Source organism: Pongo pygmaeus, chromosome X (genome assembly GCF_028885625.2).
Source record: "Pongo pygmaeus isolate AG05252 chromosome X, NHGRI_mPonPyg2-v2.0_pri, whole genome shotgun sequence".
NCBI classification, from domain to species: Eukaryota; Metazoa; Chordata; class Mammalia; order Primates; family Hominidae; genus Pongo; species Pongo pygmaeus.
In genome coordinates this window covers 124436670-124453561 of record NC_072396.2, presented here as the reverse complement: position 1 = coordinate 124453561, position 16892 = coordinate 124436670, and the positions used below count along the sequence as shown (strand labels likewise).

General features: G+C 38.4%; 1 protein-coding gene across 8 annotated transcripts in view; it reads left to right on the top strand.

Moving 5' to 3' along the window:
• The window catches only part of LOC129024262 (rhox homeobox family member 1), a 120942-nt gene that overhangs the window by 975 nt on the left and 103075 nt on the right, over positions 1-16892 (top strand). For 2 of the 8 annotated variants that reach the window (XM_063660034.1, XM_063660037.1), the window contains exons 2-3: positions 1057-1111; positions 3935-4066. The exons of 2 other annotated variants lie outside the window; for them this stretch is intronic. In XM_063660034.1, coding sequence (XP_063516104.1) covers positions 1057-1111; positions 3935-4066 — 187 coding nt within the window. 4 more of the 8 variants (XM_063660036.1, XM_063660035.1, XM_054471110.2 and 1 more) reach the window with 4 other exon arrangements.

The following is a 16892-nucleotide window of genomic DNA, read 5'->3' as shown; positions in this document are numbered from 1 at the left end:
AAAGGGTTGAGATTAAGGGTTTAAATTGGAAAGGAGAAATACCTTCCTCTGAGACAAGATAATTGGATGAATGTAGGCAAAGTGATGTGCTAAACTGCAGATGTGGCTATCTTCAGGAAGGTCTTAATGGTCTCAATCTTGACCTTGAAGAATGAGAGGAAAGTGAGATGAGTTTTCCTCTAATGAGAGTGAATATTGGAGTGGGAAGTAGATGGTTTGAGAAGGAAAATAGTTATAATTATTGCTGTGTAAGTACTCATATCAAATGTTTATTGAATGTGTCAGGTACTATAGTGAGTGCCTTACATGCACTACGGTTAAAAAATGAGAAATTTAAAAACATTACAGGTATTGAGGGGTAGGTTGAAATTCCAACAGGTGGGAGATGTCTTGATGAGTCTTTTTCTTCCACTAGTGGTATGTAATAAAGCATAGTGATGAGAAGGACAGCCTCTGGATTGAGACTTTCTGAGTTTGAAGCCTTGCTTTGCTACTTAATACCTATGTGACCTTGGTAACCTCTCCAAGCTTCATTTTTTTTTCACCTGTAAAAGGGGGATACAAATAGTACTGACGTTTTTAGGGTTATTGTAATGATGTAGTGCCTTGAACGTTATAAGCATTTCACAGGTGTTGGTTATTACAGTTTCATGCCTGGGAGCAGAGGAAGTAAAAACAGTCCTGAGTTAAGTTAGAGATACACATTTTTTGCCCATGTGGGAGAGGTGAGTGAAACTATTGCACCTGTCCTCTGAGGAGCGCTCCTGCCTTTGGAATAGAAAGATCCTCCCAGTTTGTGTCAATCAAAAAACTTCTTATTTTAGAATCCTAACCAAAAGATATAAGAACAACTTGGGTAAAATTTGCATTTGTGCACATAGAAGATAAATAATTTATCTTAAGGCACAGATAAAACCAGGTAGCAGCAGGGACTGTTATAATCATCTGCTATTCACCATGTTGATGAGGGAAGGATTCCCACCCTTTGTGTTGTGGAGTAGCTGAACACAGGACAGATGAGATCAACAGTGGTTTATTAATCACATATGTTCACAGCTGGAATGGGAGAGAACACAGCGTGCCACGAAGGGCCACACGGAGGTTGCTGTTGGTAAGACTGAATAATCAGGGGCTGTGGGAGGTAGACTTTGTGGTATCAAGAAATTGAGGTAATACCTGCTTCCCCTTGGAAGGATATGATTGGCTTGTTTGAATAATTCCACAAGCTGACAGTGTACTAAAATCTGCTACCCAGAGATAAGCTGGAACTGCATCTGGTCTCTTTGAGAAGGAGGGTCATTTGGCTAGGGGACCTTATTTGCAGGAGCAGAATGGAGAGAGGAATTCGCAGTTAGGCCATTGGGAGCCCTCCTGGTTTCCCCAGTTGTCAAGGTAGTACACAATATTGGGCCTTAATTTTGTGCCTCACACCACAAAGACTGTGTGTCTTTATAGTCTGGCAGGCATCCTTGGTCCCTATACTCATATTCCAAGAACTGTTAGATGTTTACTTTTCGATTGCCTGCTCTTGAAATGGGAAACCCTCTGAGACTAACTCTGTATACTTATAATACCTTTTCCCGAATAAAGACGTAAAAAATATTTATTCAAACAATGAAATCAAATATATTTCTTTTATAAGGATTTTTATAGACGTAAGCAGCTAAACTTTGGGGAAATTGAACCTCTCTTAGTTTATTTTTTTCAGCTTATGAGTAACAGCAAAAATTAAAACAATAAATGACAAACATAATACAATAAAAAATTAGTGTCCTCCAAAGAACAGATAGGTAAGGTACTCTTTTTTTAAAAGGAACTAAAGGGAGTCTAACATACCTAAGAATTAAAAAATGTTGCTAGTGGATTTTAGCATGCTAATTGTTTTCTTTAAATTTTATTCATGGGGTACTAATTTCCTATTAATAGAGGAGTTCAGTGTTAAAACAGATAATACATTTATATTTTGATTTTTTTCTTCAACCCAGGAGCAGATTGCATTCCAGATAATAGTATTACACAGCGATTTTTTAAAAATGCAGATGCCAGTGTAGTTTGGTTTAGTTAATTTTCCTGTATCCAATACTATGTGAAATATTAGTACTTTTTTTTTTTTTTTTTTGCTTATTTCTTTTCTCTTTGGTGTTGCTCATAAGTTTCTTCTTCCCTCTCCTCTATTTCTGTGTTTAGGTTGAGTTGAGGCAATGTGTTTCACAGGTAAACCTGTAATTTGTGACAAGGTGATAAAGCATTATTATCTGAAGTGTATTCTTATAGATACCCTTGGGAAATGCTTAAAGGACCTGAACTCAGAATTAGAGTCAGAAGGAACCCTAAAAATAATTTTCTAGGCAATACCTAAATTATTGCAGATGTGATCTTCAAAGGGAAAGAGTATATAATATAGAAAGTCCCTTTCTAAAGTATTGTAGAACTTTATTTATTGATTTATTTGCTTTCTTTCTCTTTCTTTCTTTCTGATGCGGGGTCTCACTCTGTCACCCAGGCTAGAGTGCAGTGGCACGATCATGGCTCACTACAGCCTTGACCTTCCCAGCTCAAGTGATCCTCCTGCCCCAGCCTCTCGAGTAGCTGGGACTACAGGTGCATACTACCACACCCAGCTAATTTTTAAATTTTTTGTGCAGAAGGGTCTCACTATGTTGCCCAGGCTGGTCTTGAATTCCTGGGCTCAAGCTGTTCTTGTGCTTTGGCCTCCCAAAGTGCTGAGATTATAAGTATGAGCCACCACGCCAAGCCTACTGTAAAACTTTAATAATACTTATTTTAAGAATTCTCTGCAACAAAACAAATATATATATATATATATATATATATATATATATATATGTATGTATACACACACACACACACACACACACACACACAGACACAATTTTTTACCGTGACATAGCCTCAGGTCCTGAGAACATGTGTCCACCACATCTCTTTAGATTGTAGCTTCTTAGGGTCTTCTTGCTCTGAGGAGACAGAACAGTTGCTGCTCTACCATTTGTTTTTTACATGCTTAGAATAAAATTATGATATCTTCTTCAGACTTTTTATATACAGTTTCTTTCATCTTTCCTTCTGATTCTGTTTTCTTTATTTTTAGCCTGTGATTTCTTCTGAAAATATAAATCCTCCATGTTGCTTTCAGTTTGAATAGTGCTTTGTAATCTGTAAAGCATTGTGCAAATGTAAGTTATTTTATTATTATGAAGGTGGCAGACCCTTGAACTGTATTTATTTATTTTTCATTTTTTATTTTTTTTAGGCAGTCTTGCTCTGTCACCCAGGCTGGAGTGCAATGGCATGATCATGGCTCACTGCAGCCTTGACATCCCAGGCTCAAGTGATCCTCCCACCTCAGCCTCCTGAGTAACTGGGACTACAGGCAAGCACCACCATACCTGGCTAATGTTTTAAATTTTTTGTATAGATGGGGTCTTGCTATTTTGCCTAGGCTGGTCTTGAATTCTGGGGCTCAAGTGATCCTCCCACCTTGGCTTCCCAAAGTGCCAGGATTACAGACATGAACTGTATTCTTACGAAAGCAGTCCAATGCTTGTTTTTAATGGTTCTTGGACAATTGTCGTTGTTGCTGAAAAGTTTTAAGTCTATGTTCTTATACTCTATGCTCCATATTTCGTCACTTTTCTAATTCTTATAACCATTTTCTTCAAATTCAGCTCTGCTGAACATATTGAAGTAAAGAATGAAGAGCCAAAGAAATGCACTACTTCAGTTTCTACATCAGAAAGTATTTTTAAGATACAGACCTTTCTTGAGAAGTTAAAAAAAGTTTATAAATAGTTGAACATTAGACTTTACTTTTATTCAAATTGCCTATCATCTCTTCCTTTTCAGTATTGCAAATGCAATAAAATTGATAGTCAGAAATACTTTTTTAGAAGTTACTTTTTTATTTTTATAGAAAAATAGTAGTCTAGTTATTCAAGTGAAAGATCCAAGAAAGGAAGAAAGAAAAATTTACCGAAAAGAAAACACAAGAAGTATTCTGAAGATAGCGGCGACAGTGACTCTGATTCTGAAACAGACTCCAGTGGTAAGAAAGCCAACAGCATTCTGCAAGCCTTGCTTCAAAACTAGTTTTATTTCTTAAAACTTATTTTAGAAGAAGGTTCCTGAAAACACTAATATACTGAAGAGTTTTTGAACGCTTGCTAACCTTGTGCCAGGCATTCCCCATAAGTGCTTTATATTCATTATTACCATCTAATCCATAAATAACTGTTGGGTACATCTTATAGATGAGGAAATGGAGACAGAGCAGGTTATAAGTACTGTCCCCAAGGTCACACAGTTGGGATTCAAACCTAAGCAATCTGACTCCAGATTGGTTATGCATAGTTGTACAAAGCACATGGCACCAGACCAAGTCAGGGGATTGGGCTGTATCAAAGTAAGCCTTACAGGGCTGCATCAGCCCAGTGGAAGGGTTCGTTTGTGTAATTCTCGTGCCCAGGGGGCACTGCTGTACAGTTTTCAAAAAGGCACTCCCTTTAGACTGGCTGCCAATTTATGGAAGGCACCCCATCTGGGGTAGTACATCACAAAAAGCCACCTTTTTTGTGCCCTCTCCTGGCTAATGATTGACCAGAGGGTGCTTCCTCTTGGTTGGCATATTCCACAAAGGCTCTGCTTCCTCTCATATTGCCCCAGTTTCCTGGTCCCCAATGTCACTTTACTTCCTTGCCGCTGGAAAACCAAACTTTCTTAAAGCACACATCTAAGCATGTCAGTGCCATACTCAAAATCCTTCAATAGTTCTCCATAGCCCTCAGGGTAAAGTTCAGACCCTGACTGATCCTTCTCTAATCACATATACCCTGTCACTTTTTGTTGCACCATACTCTGTGGCCTGAAAACTTTTTTTTTTCTTTCTTTCTTTCTTTTCTTTCTTTCTTTCGTTCTTTCCTTCCTTCCTTCCTTCCTTCTTTCTTTTTTCTTTTTTTTCTCTTTTTTTTTTTCAGGGCCTCCCTCTGTCACCCAGGCTGAAGGGCAGTGGCTCGATCTCTGCTCACTGCAACCTCCACCTCCAGGGTTCCAGTGATTCTCCTGCCTCAGCCTTCCGAGTAGCTGTGACCACAGGCATGCGCAACCATGCCCAGCTATTTAAAAAAAAAAAATTGTAGAGATGAGGTCATGCTGTGTTGCCCAGGCTAGAACTGCTTTCTGTCTCCTCAGTATTCCATGTTCTTTCTCTTGACTCCATTGCTTGGTAGAGAGGCCCTCTGCCTACAATACCAATCTCTTCTTCCAACAAGCTTGGCTTACTCATTGCAACAATGGATTTTGTAATCAAATAACTACTCTAAGAGCCACCTTTCTTGGTCAACCATTCCTCAACCCCCCTCCTCAAGTCAGTTCTGATTTTGAGACTCCTCTGTGTGTCCAGAGCACCTCAAGCTTCCTTCTGTCACTCTGGATTGTATCAATCTCTTTACCTATTTGTCTCCTCCATTAGACTGAGCTCCTAGAAAGCATTCTCCTTCCCCACTCCAACACACACATAGTTTTCTTTCCCTTTTTATCATGAAAATCTTCAAATGTTCAGAAAAGTAAAGGGAATAGTATAATTAATACTATAAACCTTAGTACTCAGTTTTAACATTTGTTAGCATTTTGACATGTTTGCTTCAAATATGGATTTTTCACTAAGGTATTCAAAGTAAATTACAAATGTCATCACATTTCGATACAAAATATTTCTGTGCATCTCTTTAAAATGATGTTTTCCTACTTAACCATAATACCATTAACTTATGAAAAAATTAACATTAATTTCTTATATAATACCTAATGTGACTTTAATAATATATATATCCCCAGTGCCTAGCACAGTTCTTGACAAATAGTAATAAATGTTTGAATGAATAAATTTCTCTGTAACAACAAATGAGAAATAGCAAAAGCATATTTATTTACTCAAAAGTATTGAGGTTTTAGAGGTAACTTTTTAAAAATTATAATTGTTTTAATTTGCAGATGAAGACACAAAAATGAGAGCAAAGACAGCTAAGAAAAAGGAAAAGAAACACAGATGGCCAGATTTTTTCCTTTAATTTTTATTATGGAAAAGGTCAAATGTGTATAAACATACATAGAATGGTATAATGATCCCCCAGGCACATAGCACCCAGCTTGAACAATTAACAACTTGTGGGAAATTGCCACTGCCCCCTAATTAATTTGAAACCAATCCCAGGTATAATGTCATTTATAAACAATTCAGCATGTTTCTCTAAAAGACAGTGTATTAGTCTGTTTTCACATGCCATAAAGACATACTTGAGACTGAGTAATTTATAAAGAAAAGAGGTATAATTGATTCATAGTTCTGTATGGCTTGGGAGGCCTCAGGAAATTTACAATCATGGCGGAAGCCAAAGGGGAAGCAAGGCACATCTGACATGGGAGCAGAAGAGAGAGTGAGAAGGGGGAAGCACCAGACACTTAACAGACAACCAGTTCTCATGAAAACTCACTCAGTATCATGACAACAGCATGGGGGAAACCCATCCATCCAATTACCTCCCACCAGACCCCTCCCTCCGCATGTGGGGATTATAATACAAGATGAGATTTGGGTGGGGACAGAGCCAAACCATATCAGATACACATTCTTTTTCTAAAAACATAACTACCATACCATTATCATGCCTAAAAATATTAACAATAACTCCTCAACTCTCATCACACTCCATTTTTAAATTTTTGTTGTTTTCTAGCCTGGCAGTCTCACATGAGGAAGACAGCTAAAGAAAGCCAAGGTCTGACTGCTTCTTTTTGATGATCAATTAATCTAGAATATTAATCAGGGAACTACCTCCTCCCTCTTGCTTCTAGCGGCACTAAACAAAAGGTTCCCTTTTTGTGTTTTTATCATCAGGAACCAGGGTCCTTTCAAGGAGGTTGAATGAGACAAAATATATTTGAATGCATGATTGTCAGCTTCTGAGCTGGGGAATATGCAACAATATGCCTTCTGGGCTGGGGATGGGAGAGCAAAGGGAGAACGGCCTCATTCTGGCTTTGGTAGAGTCTCCTCTTGTGTTTCATTTGATGCAGAGGACCTTTGGGCCAGAATGATTCCTATTTCCCTATGTCCTCCACAGAAAGGGAGGACAGTGAACAGAATTTGGAATATACTAGATAGATGTTTGGCTGCCACCTTCCCATAAAGCCCTATGAGTAGCTTCTTCGGAAGATTCCTTTAGACTACAGGGTTGTGTCTAAGCTCTTCAGCATCAATGCAGATGGGCCCTGTCTTGAAACACACTGTTCTTTTACTAGGGACTTTCCCCACCCCCATTTTGCATATGTATGTATGTGAGATGTACAGGGCCTATTGGTGATTGAGGAATGTCAGCTCATAAAATGAGGCTTCCTTGTAATTCTGTTTAAATGACTTTTCCTTTGAAATTCTTATCCATACCTTATTTGGCACACAAAACAGATATACAGTTGATCCTTGAACAACACAGGTTGGAGCTGCATATGTCCACTTATATGTGGATTTTTTTTTTCAATAAATAGAATTGGCCCCCCATATCTGTGGGGAAAAGCAAGAGAGATCAGATTGTTAATATGTCTGTATAGAAAGAAGTAGACATAAGAGACTCCATTTTGTTCTGTATTAAGAAAAATTCTTCCGCCTTGAGATGCTGTTAATCTGTGACCTTACCCCCAACCCCGTGCTCTCTAAAACATGTGCTGTGTCAAACTCAAGGTTAAATGGATTAAGGGTTGTGCAAGATGTGCTTTGTTAAACAAATGCTTGAAGGCAGCATGCTCCTTAAGAGTCATCACCACTCCCTAATCTCAAGTACCCAGGGACACAAAAACTGCGGAAGGCCGCAGGGACCTCTGCCTAGGAAAGCCAGGTATTGTCCAAGGTTTCTCCCCATGTGATAGTCTGAAATATGGCCTCGCGGGAAGGGAAAGACCTGACCGTCCCCCAGCCCGACACCCGTAAAGGGTCTGTGCTGAGGAGGATTAGTATAAGAGGAAGGCATACCTCTTGCAGTTGAGACAAGACAAAGGCATCTGTCTCCTGCCTGTCCCTGGGCAATGGAATGTCTCGGTATAAAACCCGATTGTACGTTCCATCTACTGAGATAAGGAAAAACTGCCTTAGGGCTGGAGGTGAGACGTGTGGGCGGCAGTACTGCTTAACAAAGCATTGAAATGTTTATGTCTATGCATTTCTAAAGCACAGCACTTGATTCTTTACCTTGTCTATGATGCAAAGGCCTTTGTTCATGTGTTTGTCTGCTGACCCTCTCCCCACCATTGTCTTGTGACCATGACACATCCCCCTCTCTAAAAAACACCGATAAGTAATCAATAAATACTAAGGGAACTCAGAAGCCAGTGGGATCCTCCATCTGCTGAACGCTGGTCCCCTGGGTCCCCTTATTTCTTTCTCTTCACTTTGTGTCTTTTCCTTTTCCAAGTCTCTCGTTCCACCCAACGAGAAACACCCACAGCTGTGAAGGGGCGACCCACCCCCTTCACATATCCACAGGTTTCACACCTGCAACCAAATGCAGATCAAAAATACAGTATTCGTGGGATGCAAAACCTGCAGATAGGTAAGGCCAACTTTTTGTATACTTGGATTCTGCAGGGCCAAGTGTGGGGCTTGAGTATGCATGGATTTTGGTATCTGCAGGGGTCCTGGGAACCAATGTTTACAAGGAATTCACAACTTTTATAAAATAAAAAATGTGCCTTATAAAAAATGGTGCACTGACTTTTTTGTTTATTCAGTTCATTTAACAGACATTTGGTGAACTGCACTTGAAGATGTGCCATGCAGAATTTGAATCTGGCAGAAAAACATTTTGGAAAAATTTGTAAAAAACAGACCTAAGAAAATGGAGACTACAAATGAATGCTGATGACAGGGGCCTATACCAGGCCAAACAAAGTCAGGGCAAAGCAAGGCATAGACAGAGGAGGCAAGGACAGCATGGGAAGCCTGGATATTCTAGACTGCAGTGGCACTACAAGAACCCAACTCCAACTGGGCTCCAGAACAAGGATGGCATTATAGGGCCCATCCAAGATTATGATGACAGGGAGATCGATGGCAATGGGTGACATATATCTAAAATCTAAAGCCTTCTGATATCTTCTCTACTTGATCTTCCTAATCTTAAACCAAACCTTCAGAGGGAGAAAGAGAATTGGTTCAGTATATTTAATAGTTCATATCTTAATAGAAAAATATAACATGCAAATCTATGTGCTATTGAAATTTTAAACCACAGTGGGAGAGACTATTATGTTATTACTGAAATATCTTAGGAAAGTTAACACTGCAAGCCTTCCCTTCAGCTCACCCTTAGTGAGCATGGACTATTTGCCAAGCTCTGGACTAGGCCTCTGGCTTTGTTTTGTAAACCAAAAAGTATCTGAGACAGGTCTCAATCAATTTAGAAAATTTATCTTGCCAAGGTTAAGTATGCACCTGTGACACAGCCTCAGGAGGTCCTCACGACATGTGCCCAAGGTGGTCGGGGCACAGCTTGATTTTATACCTTTTAGGGAGATATGAGACCAATCGATATGTGTAAGATACACATTGGTTTGGTCCGAAAAGGCAGGACAACTCGAAGTGGGGAGGGGGCTTCCAGGTCATAGGTAGAGACAAATGGTTGCATTCTTTTGAGTTTCTGATTAGTCTTTCAGTGAATACACGATTTACAGAAATATTCACTTATCCCTTAGTCTGGCTTAGTCAAACAATAGGGCAAAGAAAGCAATCAGATATGCATTTGTCTCACATGAGGAGAGGGATGACTTTAAATTCTGTCTGTTCACAAGGAATTTCCTTGTGAGCAAATTGTGAGGGAGGTATACAGCTTTTTAAAAAATCTTTGTAGTTATCTTATTTAGGAATAGAACAGGAGGCAGGTTTGTCCTGCCCAGCTTGACTTTTCCCAGCTTGACTTTTCCCTTTGGCTTAGTGATTTTGGGGTCCTGAGATTTTTTTTTATTTTTTACATTTCCCCCCTTTTAAAAATCCTTCAGAGAAAGCATTTTAGAAGAAAATGAGTCCTTTGGTCTTAGGTTTGTCTGATCTCTCATGGCTAGGATGCTTTATTCCTACATGAGTAGGTCCCATGTTATTAGGAAAGCTCATGTTTAGCAGGTTGTGAAGTTTCATGTCCTATGAAGAGAAAACGGGGAGGAAGGGAGAAAGGCAACAACAAACAAACAAGAACAATCCTGGAAAATCTATATAGGCCATATTACTCTGAAGTCCATGCATCAGTAGGCAGGTATGACAGTGGTTTATGTATGTAAATAGGTTGCTGTTATTTTCTTCTGAAGTTGTCTAGCTTCAGTTTGCAGGGCTTGAAGAAAGCACAGCTTAATTTTTAGTGATTTTAAATGAGGAAAAATGGGGAAGAAGAGAAAAGAAAGAAGGACAATTTGAAAACATTATTTTAGAGACTTGTAGCCAGGAAAAAAATTAGAATTCAGTCTAAACTATAGAAAATAATAAAAATTGAAAAACACTAGGCAAAACTAGAATCTAACAGGTATACTATAGTTTATTTTGAAACATATTTTTTTCTCTCTCCAGTCCCGTTTTCACTAAAGACAAATCATAGGACAAATTCATTGGCAAAATAAGTTTTAGTCTTATGGCTGCAGTATTTGCATAAAGTCAGCAAGAATAATTATTTGCCATATAGTCTTCTCTATTTTTAAAATTGGCTTTGCTGGAACTTTATTCCATAAGGAATCTCAGATTCAACTTTAATGCCTTAAGCCTAGCCTGTGCCTGCAAATACTTGTATTAATTGGGTGAATTCCTCACCTCGAGGTCCCCAGAAAACTTGGGTCTCCTGGGCCTGTCAGAAAGTGGCATTCTTTACTTACCACATGTTAGGAGACTGTACAGGGACTGTGTAGATAAGGTATGAGGATAGCTTTTACAAGGGGCTTTTTTTGGCCCTGTAAGTCAACTTTGATTTCTTAAAGGAGACTATATCTGAAAGTATGTTATTCCTGTCAATACCTTGGTAAAATAACCAGTTTTTCCATTTGTGTCCTGTTACAAGAGAAAACAGATTCTTATTGCACTTATGCAACTAACTAACTATATTGCTATAAGTTAAGTATACGTGCAACTAGTTTCCAAATTTTGGAGAGATCGGGTAGAGAGAAATATGCTCTAAATTTTGTTTATAGGAGTATACTTAAGTGTTAAACGCTGTAAATAGCTCAAAAGAAAAGTTTTCTTGGCTCTGAAAAACAAAGGATGAACAACATTTTGAGCAAAAGTCATAATTATTTCAGTCTTCTATTAGTTCAGTCTATGCAGTTAACTCCTGTTCTGCTTGATAATCATGAACATTTCAGCTCTCCATGGGAGCCTTCGAAGTTTTTCCTCTATTCTAGTGTCACAATCTCCAAAAGTGTGCATTCAAGAGCACCTGTCAGAGTCCTATGCTGATTATAAAACCACCTTTTGAAAAGGATGAAAGTGGCCAGGCGCAGTGGCTCACATCTGTAATCCCAGCACTTTGGGAGGCCGAGGCAGGTGGATCACAAGGTCAGGAGATCGAGACCATCCTGGCTAACACGGTGAAACCCTGTCTCTACTAAAAATACAAAAAAAAAAAAAAATTAACCGGGCATGGTGGTGGGCACCTGTAGTCCCAGCTACTTGGGAGGCTGAGGCAGGAGAATGGCATGAACCTGGGAGGCGAAGCTTGTAGCGAGCCATGCCACTGCATGTGTAGTGCCACTGCCACTGCACGTGTAGTGAGATCGTGCCACTGCACTCCAGCCTGGGCAACAGAGCGAGACTCCCTCTCAAAAAAAAAAAAAAAGGATGAAAGTAAAATAACTGTGGATGAAAAAATCTTAGAACAGTCATAGTTAAAGAGACAATTGACAAGGAAATTTGGTTACTTCTATGGCATGCAACAATTTAACATAATAATCACAATTACCATGGATAATATGCTATAAGACATATCAGAATCACAGGAATTTCATACAATTTTGGACCACATACTAATAACACATTTATATAAGTATAATCCAAAGAAAAACACTTTCATATTTAACAATACTTCTGTATGGTTTTATTATATCAAATAAGCCAAAGATGTCTCTTTTGGACTTCAGGAGACTAATATCAAAAAATTAATGAGGTCTGAAGTTAAAATTTGATTTTGAAAAGTTTGTCAAACATAAATAGTTTAAAACACATGATATCACAAAATAGGATCACAGGTCATTGTAAAATAAGTCACTCATTTAGCCAAAGTAATAACTTGATTTTTAAAAAAAGTTAAAAACCTTTATTCTTTGAGACAGGAGACTTAATTTCCAAAACAATAAGTCCTAATAAAGATGGCATGAGGCCCAATTAAATTTGTTTTTCAAAATTTTATAAACAACCTATAAAATTTTAATCATCTTGACCATAAGATATAATTTTCCTAAGTCTTTTTTATAACCTTTATAACCTTTTATTAAGGAGTGGGTGAATGCTTCAAGAAAACCTTGTTAATCTAACACAGGGACCCATATGCTCATCCTACATCAGTGTGCCTTTGACATTAATGGTCAAAATCGGCCCTTACAATCTCACACATCCACCTCTCTCGTGATAGTCCCTGGGCCTTGAGGAGTTGAATAGCTTTAATTTCTGGCCTGTGTCTCATGAATGCAGTTTATTTTGATTGGCATCTTCTACCGGCTCTGAAGATGAGGCTTTAACGGCTGTTTGTGTTTAAGATTTAGCAGGACTTGGTCCTTTTTAAACCTTTTTAGACCCTTTTTAGACCCAGGAGTCAAAGCCCTGTAACTTAATAGCACAAGGACTTTAAAAGCACATACAGAAAGTTTCATGGATGTAATACCCTCAATTAAATTTTTTTTTATCTCAGTGTTATTTCCAAGCAAACCAAAACTTAGTAATGACAGGAATTATTTTGATAAAGCATAAAATCTGTTTATTAGGCCAGTTACCCAAAGGCAAAAGAAAAGATCTGCAGTGTGACTGCTGTTCCCTATGGGGAGTCCATTTAGATAACCTGCAACTCAAAACTAATGAAAAGGGTACTTGAATTAGTTAGACACAGAAAGAGTGTTTCCTGGGTCATAAATGCAAATTTTCTGGTTCATAGAACAATTTAGAGCCAAGAGCACAGAATATTATGTTGGAAGGAAACGTTTTCTTTAGACCTTTACAATAAAACATTTTTAGCATCAGGCCACAAAAATTAGAACCTGAAGGGAAAAAAAACTTATAGGAGCTGAAAATGAGTTGAATGATAGAGTTATCATTTCAGGCCTTTTAAAAGGGGAGAGAAAGCTGAAAACAGTGAGACACAAAGTCGAACTTTGCATTAAAAAATTAAAATGTCTTGTAATTTTAAGAGTAAAGCAATACCTTAAGAAAATTTCATTGTTCTAACCAATTCTTTAGTATATGTCTTTTTTTAATATCAAAACCCAATCTCTAGAAAGACCATTATAAATCATTTCCCTTTAATTATAGCCAATTAGATCATATAAAAGTTTTTTTCCATAAATCTTATGACTTATACAGACTATTCATGACACGCTTGGACTTTCTGGTTTGTCCTGAACATCCCTCTTTCTTAACCAGTCATTTTATTCTAGGAGAAAAAAATTTACCATATACGATTCTTTTTTTTTTTTTTTGAGACAGAGTCTTGTCTGTTGCCCAGGCTGGTGTGCAGTGGCACCATCATGGCTCATTGCAGCCTCCACCTCCCGGGCTCAGGAGATCCAATCCTCCTGCCTCAGCCTACCCAAGTAGCTGGGACTGCAGGCATGCACCACCATGCCTGCCTAATTTTTGTATTTTTTTGTGGAGATGGGATTTCGCACTTTTGCCTAGGCTGGTCTTGAACTCCTGGGCTCAAGCAATCCACCCACCTCAGCCTCCCAAAGTGTTGGGATTACAGGCATGAGCTACTGTACCTGGCCTAATATTCTTTCTCATATAAAATTATTTTTAAGCTTTTTTTTTTTTTTTACCAAAAATACCTCTTTATTTCTATAGCTTTCCTTACATCTCTCTTATTTCCTAGTTTCTTTTACCTTGTTTTACACATAACCTTTAAATAAGCTTTTAGTTAGACAAAAGTAGTTCACATTTAAATAAGAGCACACTTTCTTTTTTTAGAAAGAATGTTTTCCTGCTATATTATATATTTTTTATTGGAAAATACCCATTTAATGAAATATCTATTATTTAGTTTAATATAACTTTAGATTCTAAATTATGACAAATTTGTCTATAAATATCTCATTATATTTACCTAATTTATTTTAATTGTTTACCTAGATTATTTATGAAAACTGTGATAGTCATCATTTAAAATTATTTCCCTGTCAAGCGTTTTATAGCCTTTGAATTTCAGGTGTTTACCTAAGTAAGAACCTTAAGATTAAATATATGGTTATCTTACTAAATAATCCAAAATTTAGCTGTTTACATTAAAACAGTATTAACATCTTATTTATCAAGAATTGCACAAGCAAATATCATTCTGTTTTGGGCTGGGTTTATAGTTTAACCCTTATGCCAAATTTTCTCACCTTATAATGTTTGACAGGGATAAGTATGAAATCTCTTGATTCATAAGTGCAAACAAAAGTGTATGCTGACAATTCTTAAGACATTTCTAATATTATTTTACCAATAATTGTAAAGCTAGCTTATTAAGTATTTTAAGTCACATGAACTTGAAAAGCATTTGGGCTTATTTAATTTATGAGTACTACTTAACTTTAAGCCGATTTGGTACCTTGTGACCAAAAACACATAATAAAATGCATGCATGTACACATAAACACACATATGCACACTCATACAAAGATCCTATAGCTTTTAATTCAGAACTCTAGCCGTGAGATAGTAATATAAACTCACCAGTTTGCAAACAATAACAAAAAGAAATGGTTGGATGCAAACAGTGAATTTTATTTCAGTAGAAAAGTAACAGCAGACTTAAAGCAGATAGAAAAGAAAGCTCCCACTCATCACCCAGGGGTGCCTTTCAGCTGGGAGGAGCAAAATGCCCTTTCATTTCGGAGCTGAGGAAACTCAGTCTCTCATTTGTCTATGAAAACAACAGTTCAGTTCCTCATGCAAATGTGCAGACAAGCCAATTGAGATTAATTTCAGGAGGAAAGGCAACAAAGACCCTTTAGAATGAACCTCTGAACTAGAATTATGATCCTAAACAATTTCCTAGTAGGAAAAATACTCAGCTGAGACCACTTCCTGTAAACTGTCCTCAGCCACTCAACTTTGTAGCTCTCATTTGCCATTACCTATGCCAAGGTCAAATCCTCTTATAATACGAGGTTATCTCTAGTACTGCCAAAAGCCAAAGAGGTCAGGTAAGGCAATACAGGAGAGCAGAGCTTTAGACCTACAAAGAATCTGCTCATGACTCTTGAAACTCCACAAAGAAAACAGAACACTCCAAAAAGGCATGAATAGTGCCTTCGTTTTGAGTTCTTTGAGGGGTTTGACTCATTAGAAGCCTTCTCTAGATTTTTTTCTTGGTCGACAATGGCAAAGGGGAAGGAGGAATAGGGTGAAAGAAAAGACAGGAAGCTGACAGAGAAACTAAACACATGTTTTTGTTTTGTTTTGTTTTGTTTTCAGCTGCAAGGAATTTTAGCCAATTCGGAGACCTTGTTCCCCATAATTTGGAATTCTCATTCAGATTTGACCAAATTGGGTAGAGTTGGTCAAATCCAATGGGAGAAAGACTGAAACAATAACAAAAAACCCCAACAATATGATCGCTGAGTGTTCTAATGGTAAGGAGAAATTAAGAACAGCTGGTTGTCAATTTTAACCTTTAGTTATTAAGGAGAATTTCCAAGACAAAAAAAAAAAAAAAAAACCAATTCAGTTATTTACCTAGAAATGGGTCTCAGACTGAAGACTGCTCTCTACCGTCCTAGAAGCGGGAAGAAACTCAAACTTGCCTTCCTTGTTGGAAGCAAGCTCAAACTCCATAAAGGAGTTACCTGCCTTCTATCGTCATGGAAGCAGGAAAACTTGCCTGCCTTGTTGGAAGCAAGTAAAACTCCAGAAAAGGAGTTGTACAGCAAAATATACTTTAGATATCAACCAAATTTTGGGTGATCAGGGATTCTCTGGAGGGAGGGGAGCTCCCAGGCCTCAGGAAATTGTCCTATTGGTTTGAGCTATAAAGATAGCTGAAGCTGGTACCAAGCACCAACAGGAGATTTGCCAAAGGTCAGGGCCACCTCCACTGAGTCCCTCTGTGGTCACCAATTTGTAAACCAAAAAGTATCTGAGACAAGTCTCAATCAATTTAGAAAATTTATTTTGCCTAGTGTCAGGTCTAGGGTCAGGTTCCAGCCTATGCTGAGGTCGGAAGGGAGTGGGTGGATGGGTGGCAGATAGCTGAAAGAACACTCAGGGCAGAGGAGGGGGTGGGTTGTAGGCAGGTAAAAGATGGTTTTATTCAGCAGCTCTCTTACACTATCTGTCTCTCTCTTGGCTAACTGCTGTAGCTGCTCCCACGCACAGCCGCACAGCCAGCTCTCCCTTCAGGGTCAGCAGCTTAACTCTTTCCCTCTGGGTGCAAGCAAGCCAAACTGTGTCCTGACTTCCCGCTGTCCATCTGCAAGACAGACAGCTCTGGCTCTCTCTCTTTCTCTGGGCGCACCTGTACAGCATTAACAGGGTAGTTGTACCTTTTACAGACAACAGTGGCTCTGAGCTGAGTGATGAGCCTTCCCATGTTATGGCTACATGGCTGTGATTATATAACAAGTGGAGTTAATGTGCCTGTACACCAAACTTGAGTCATGCA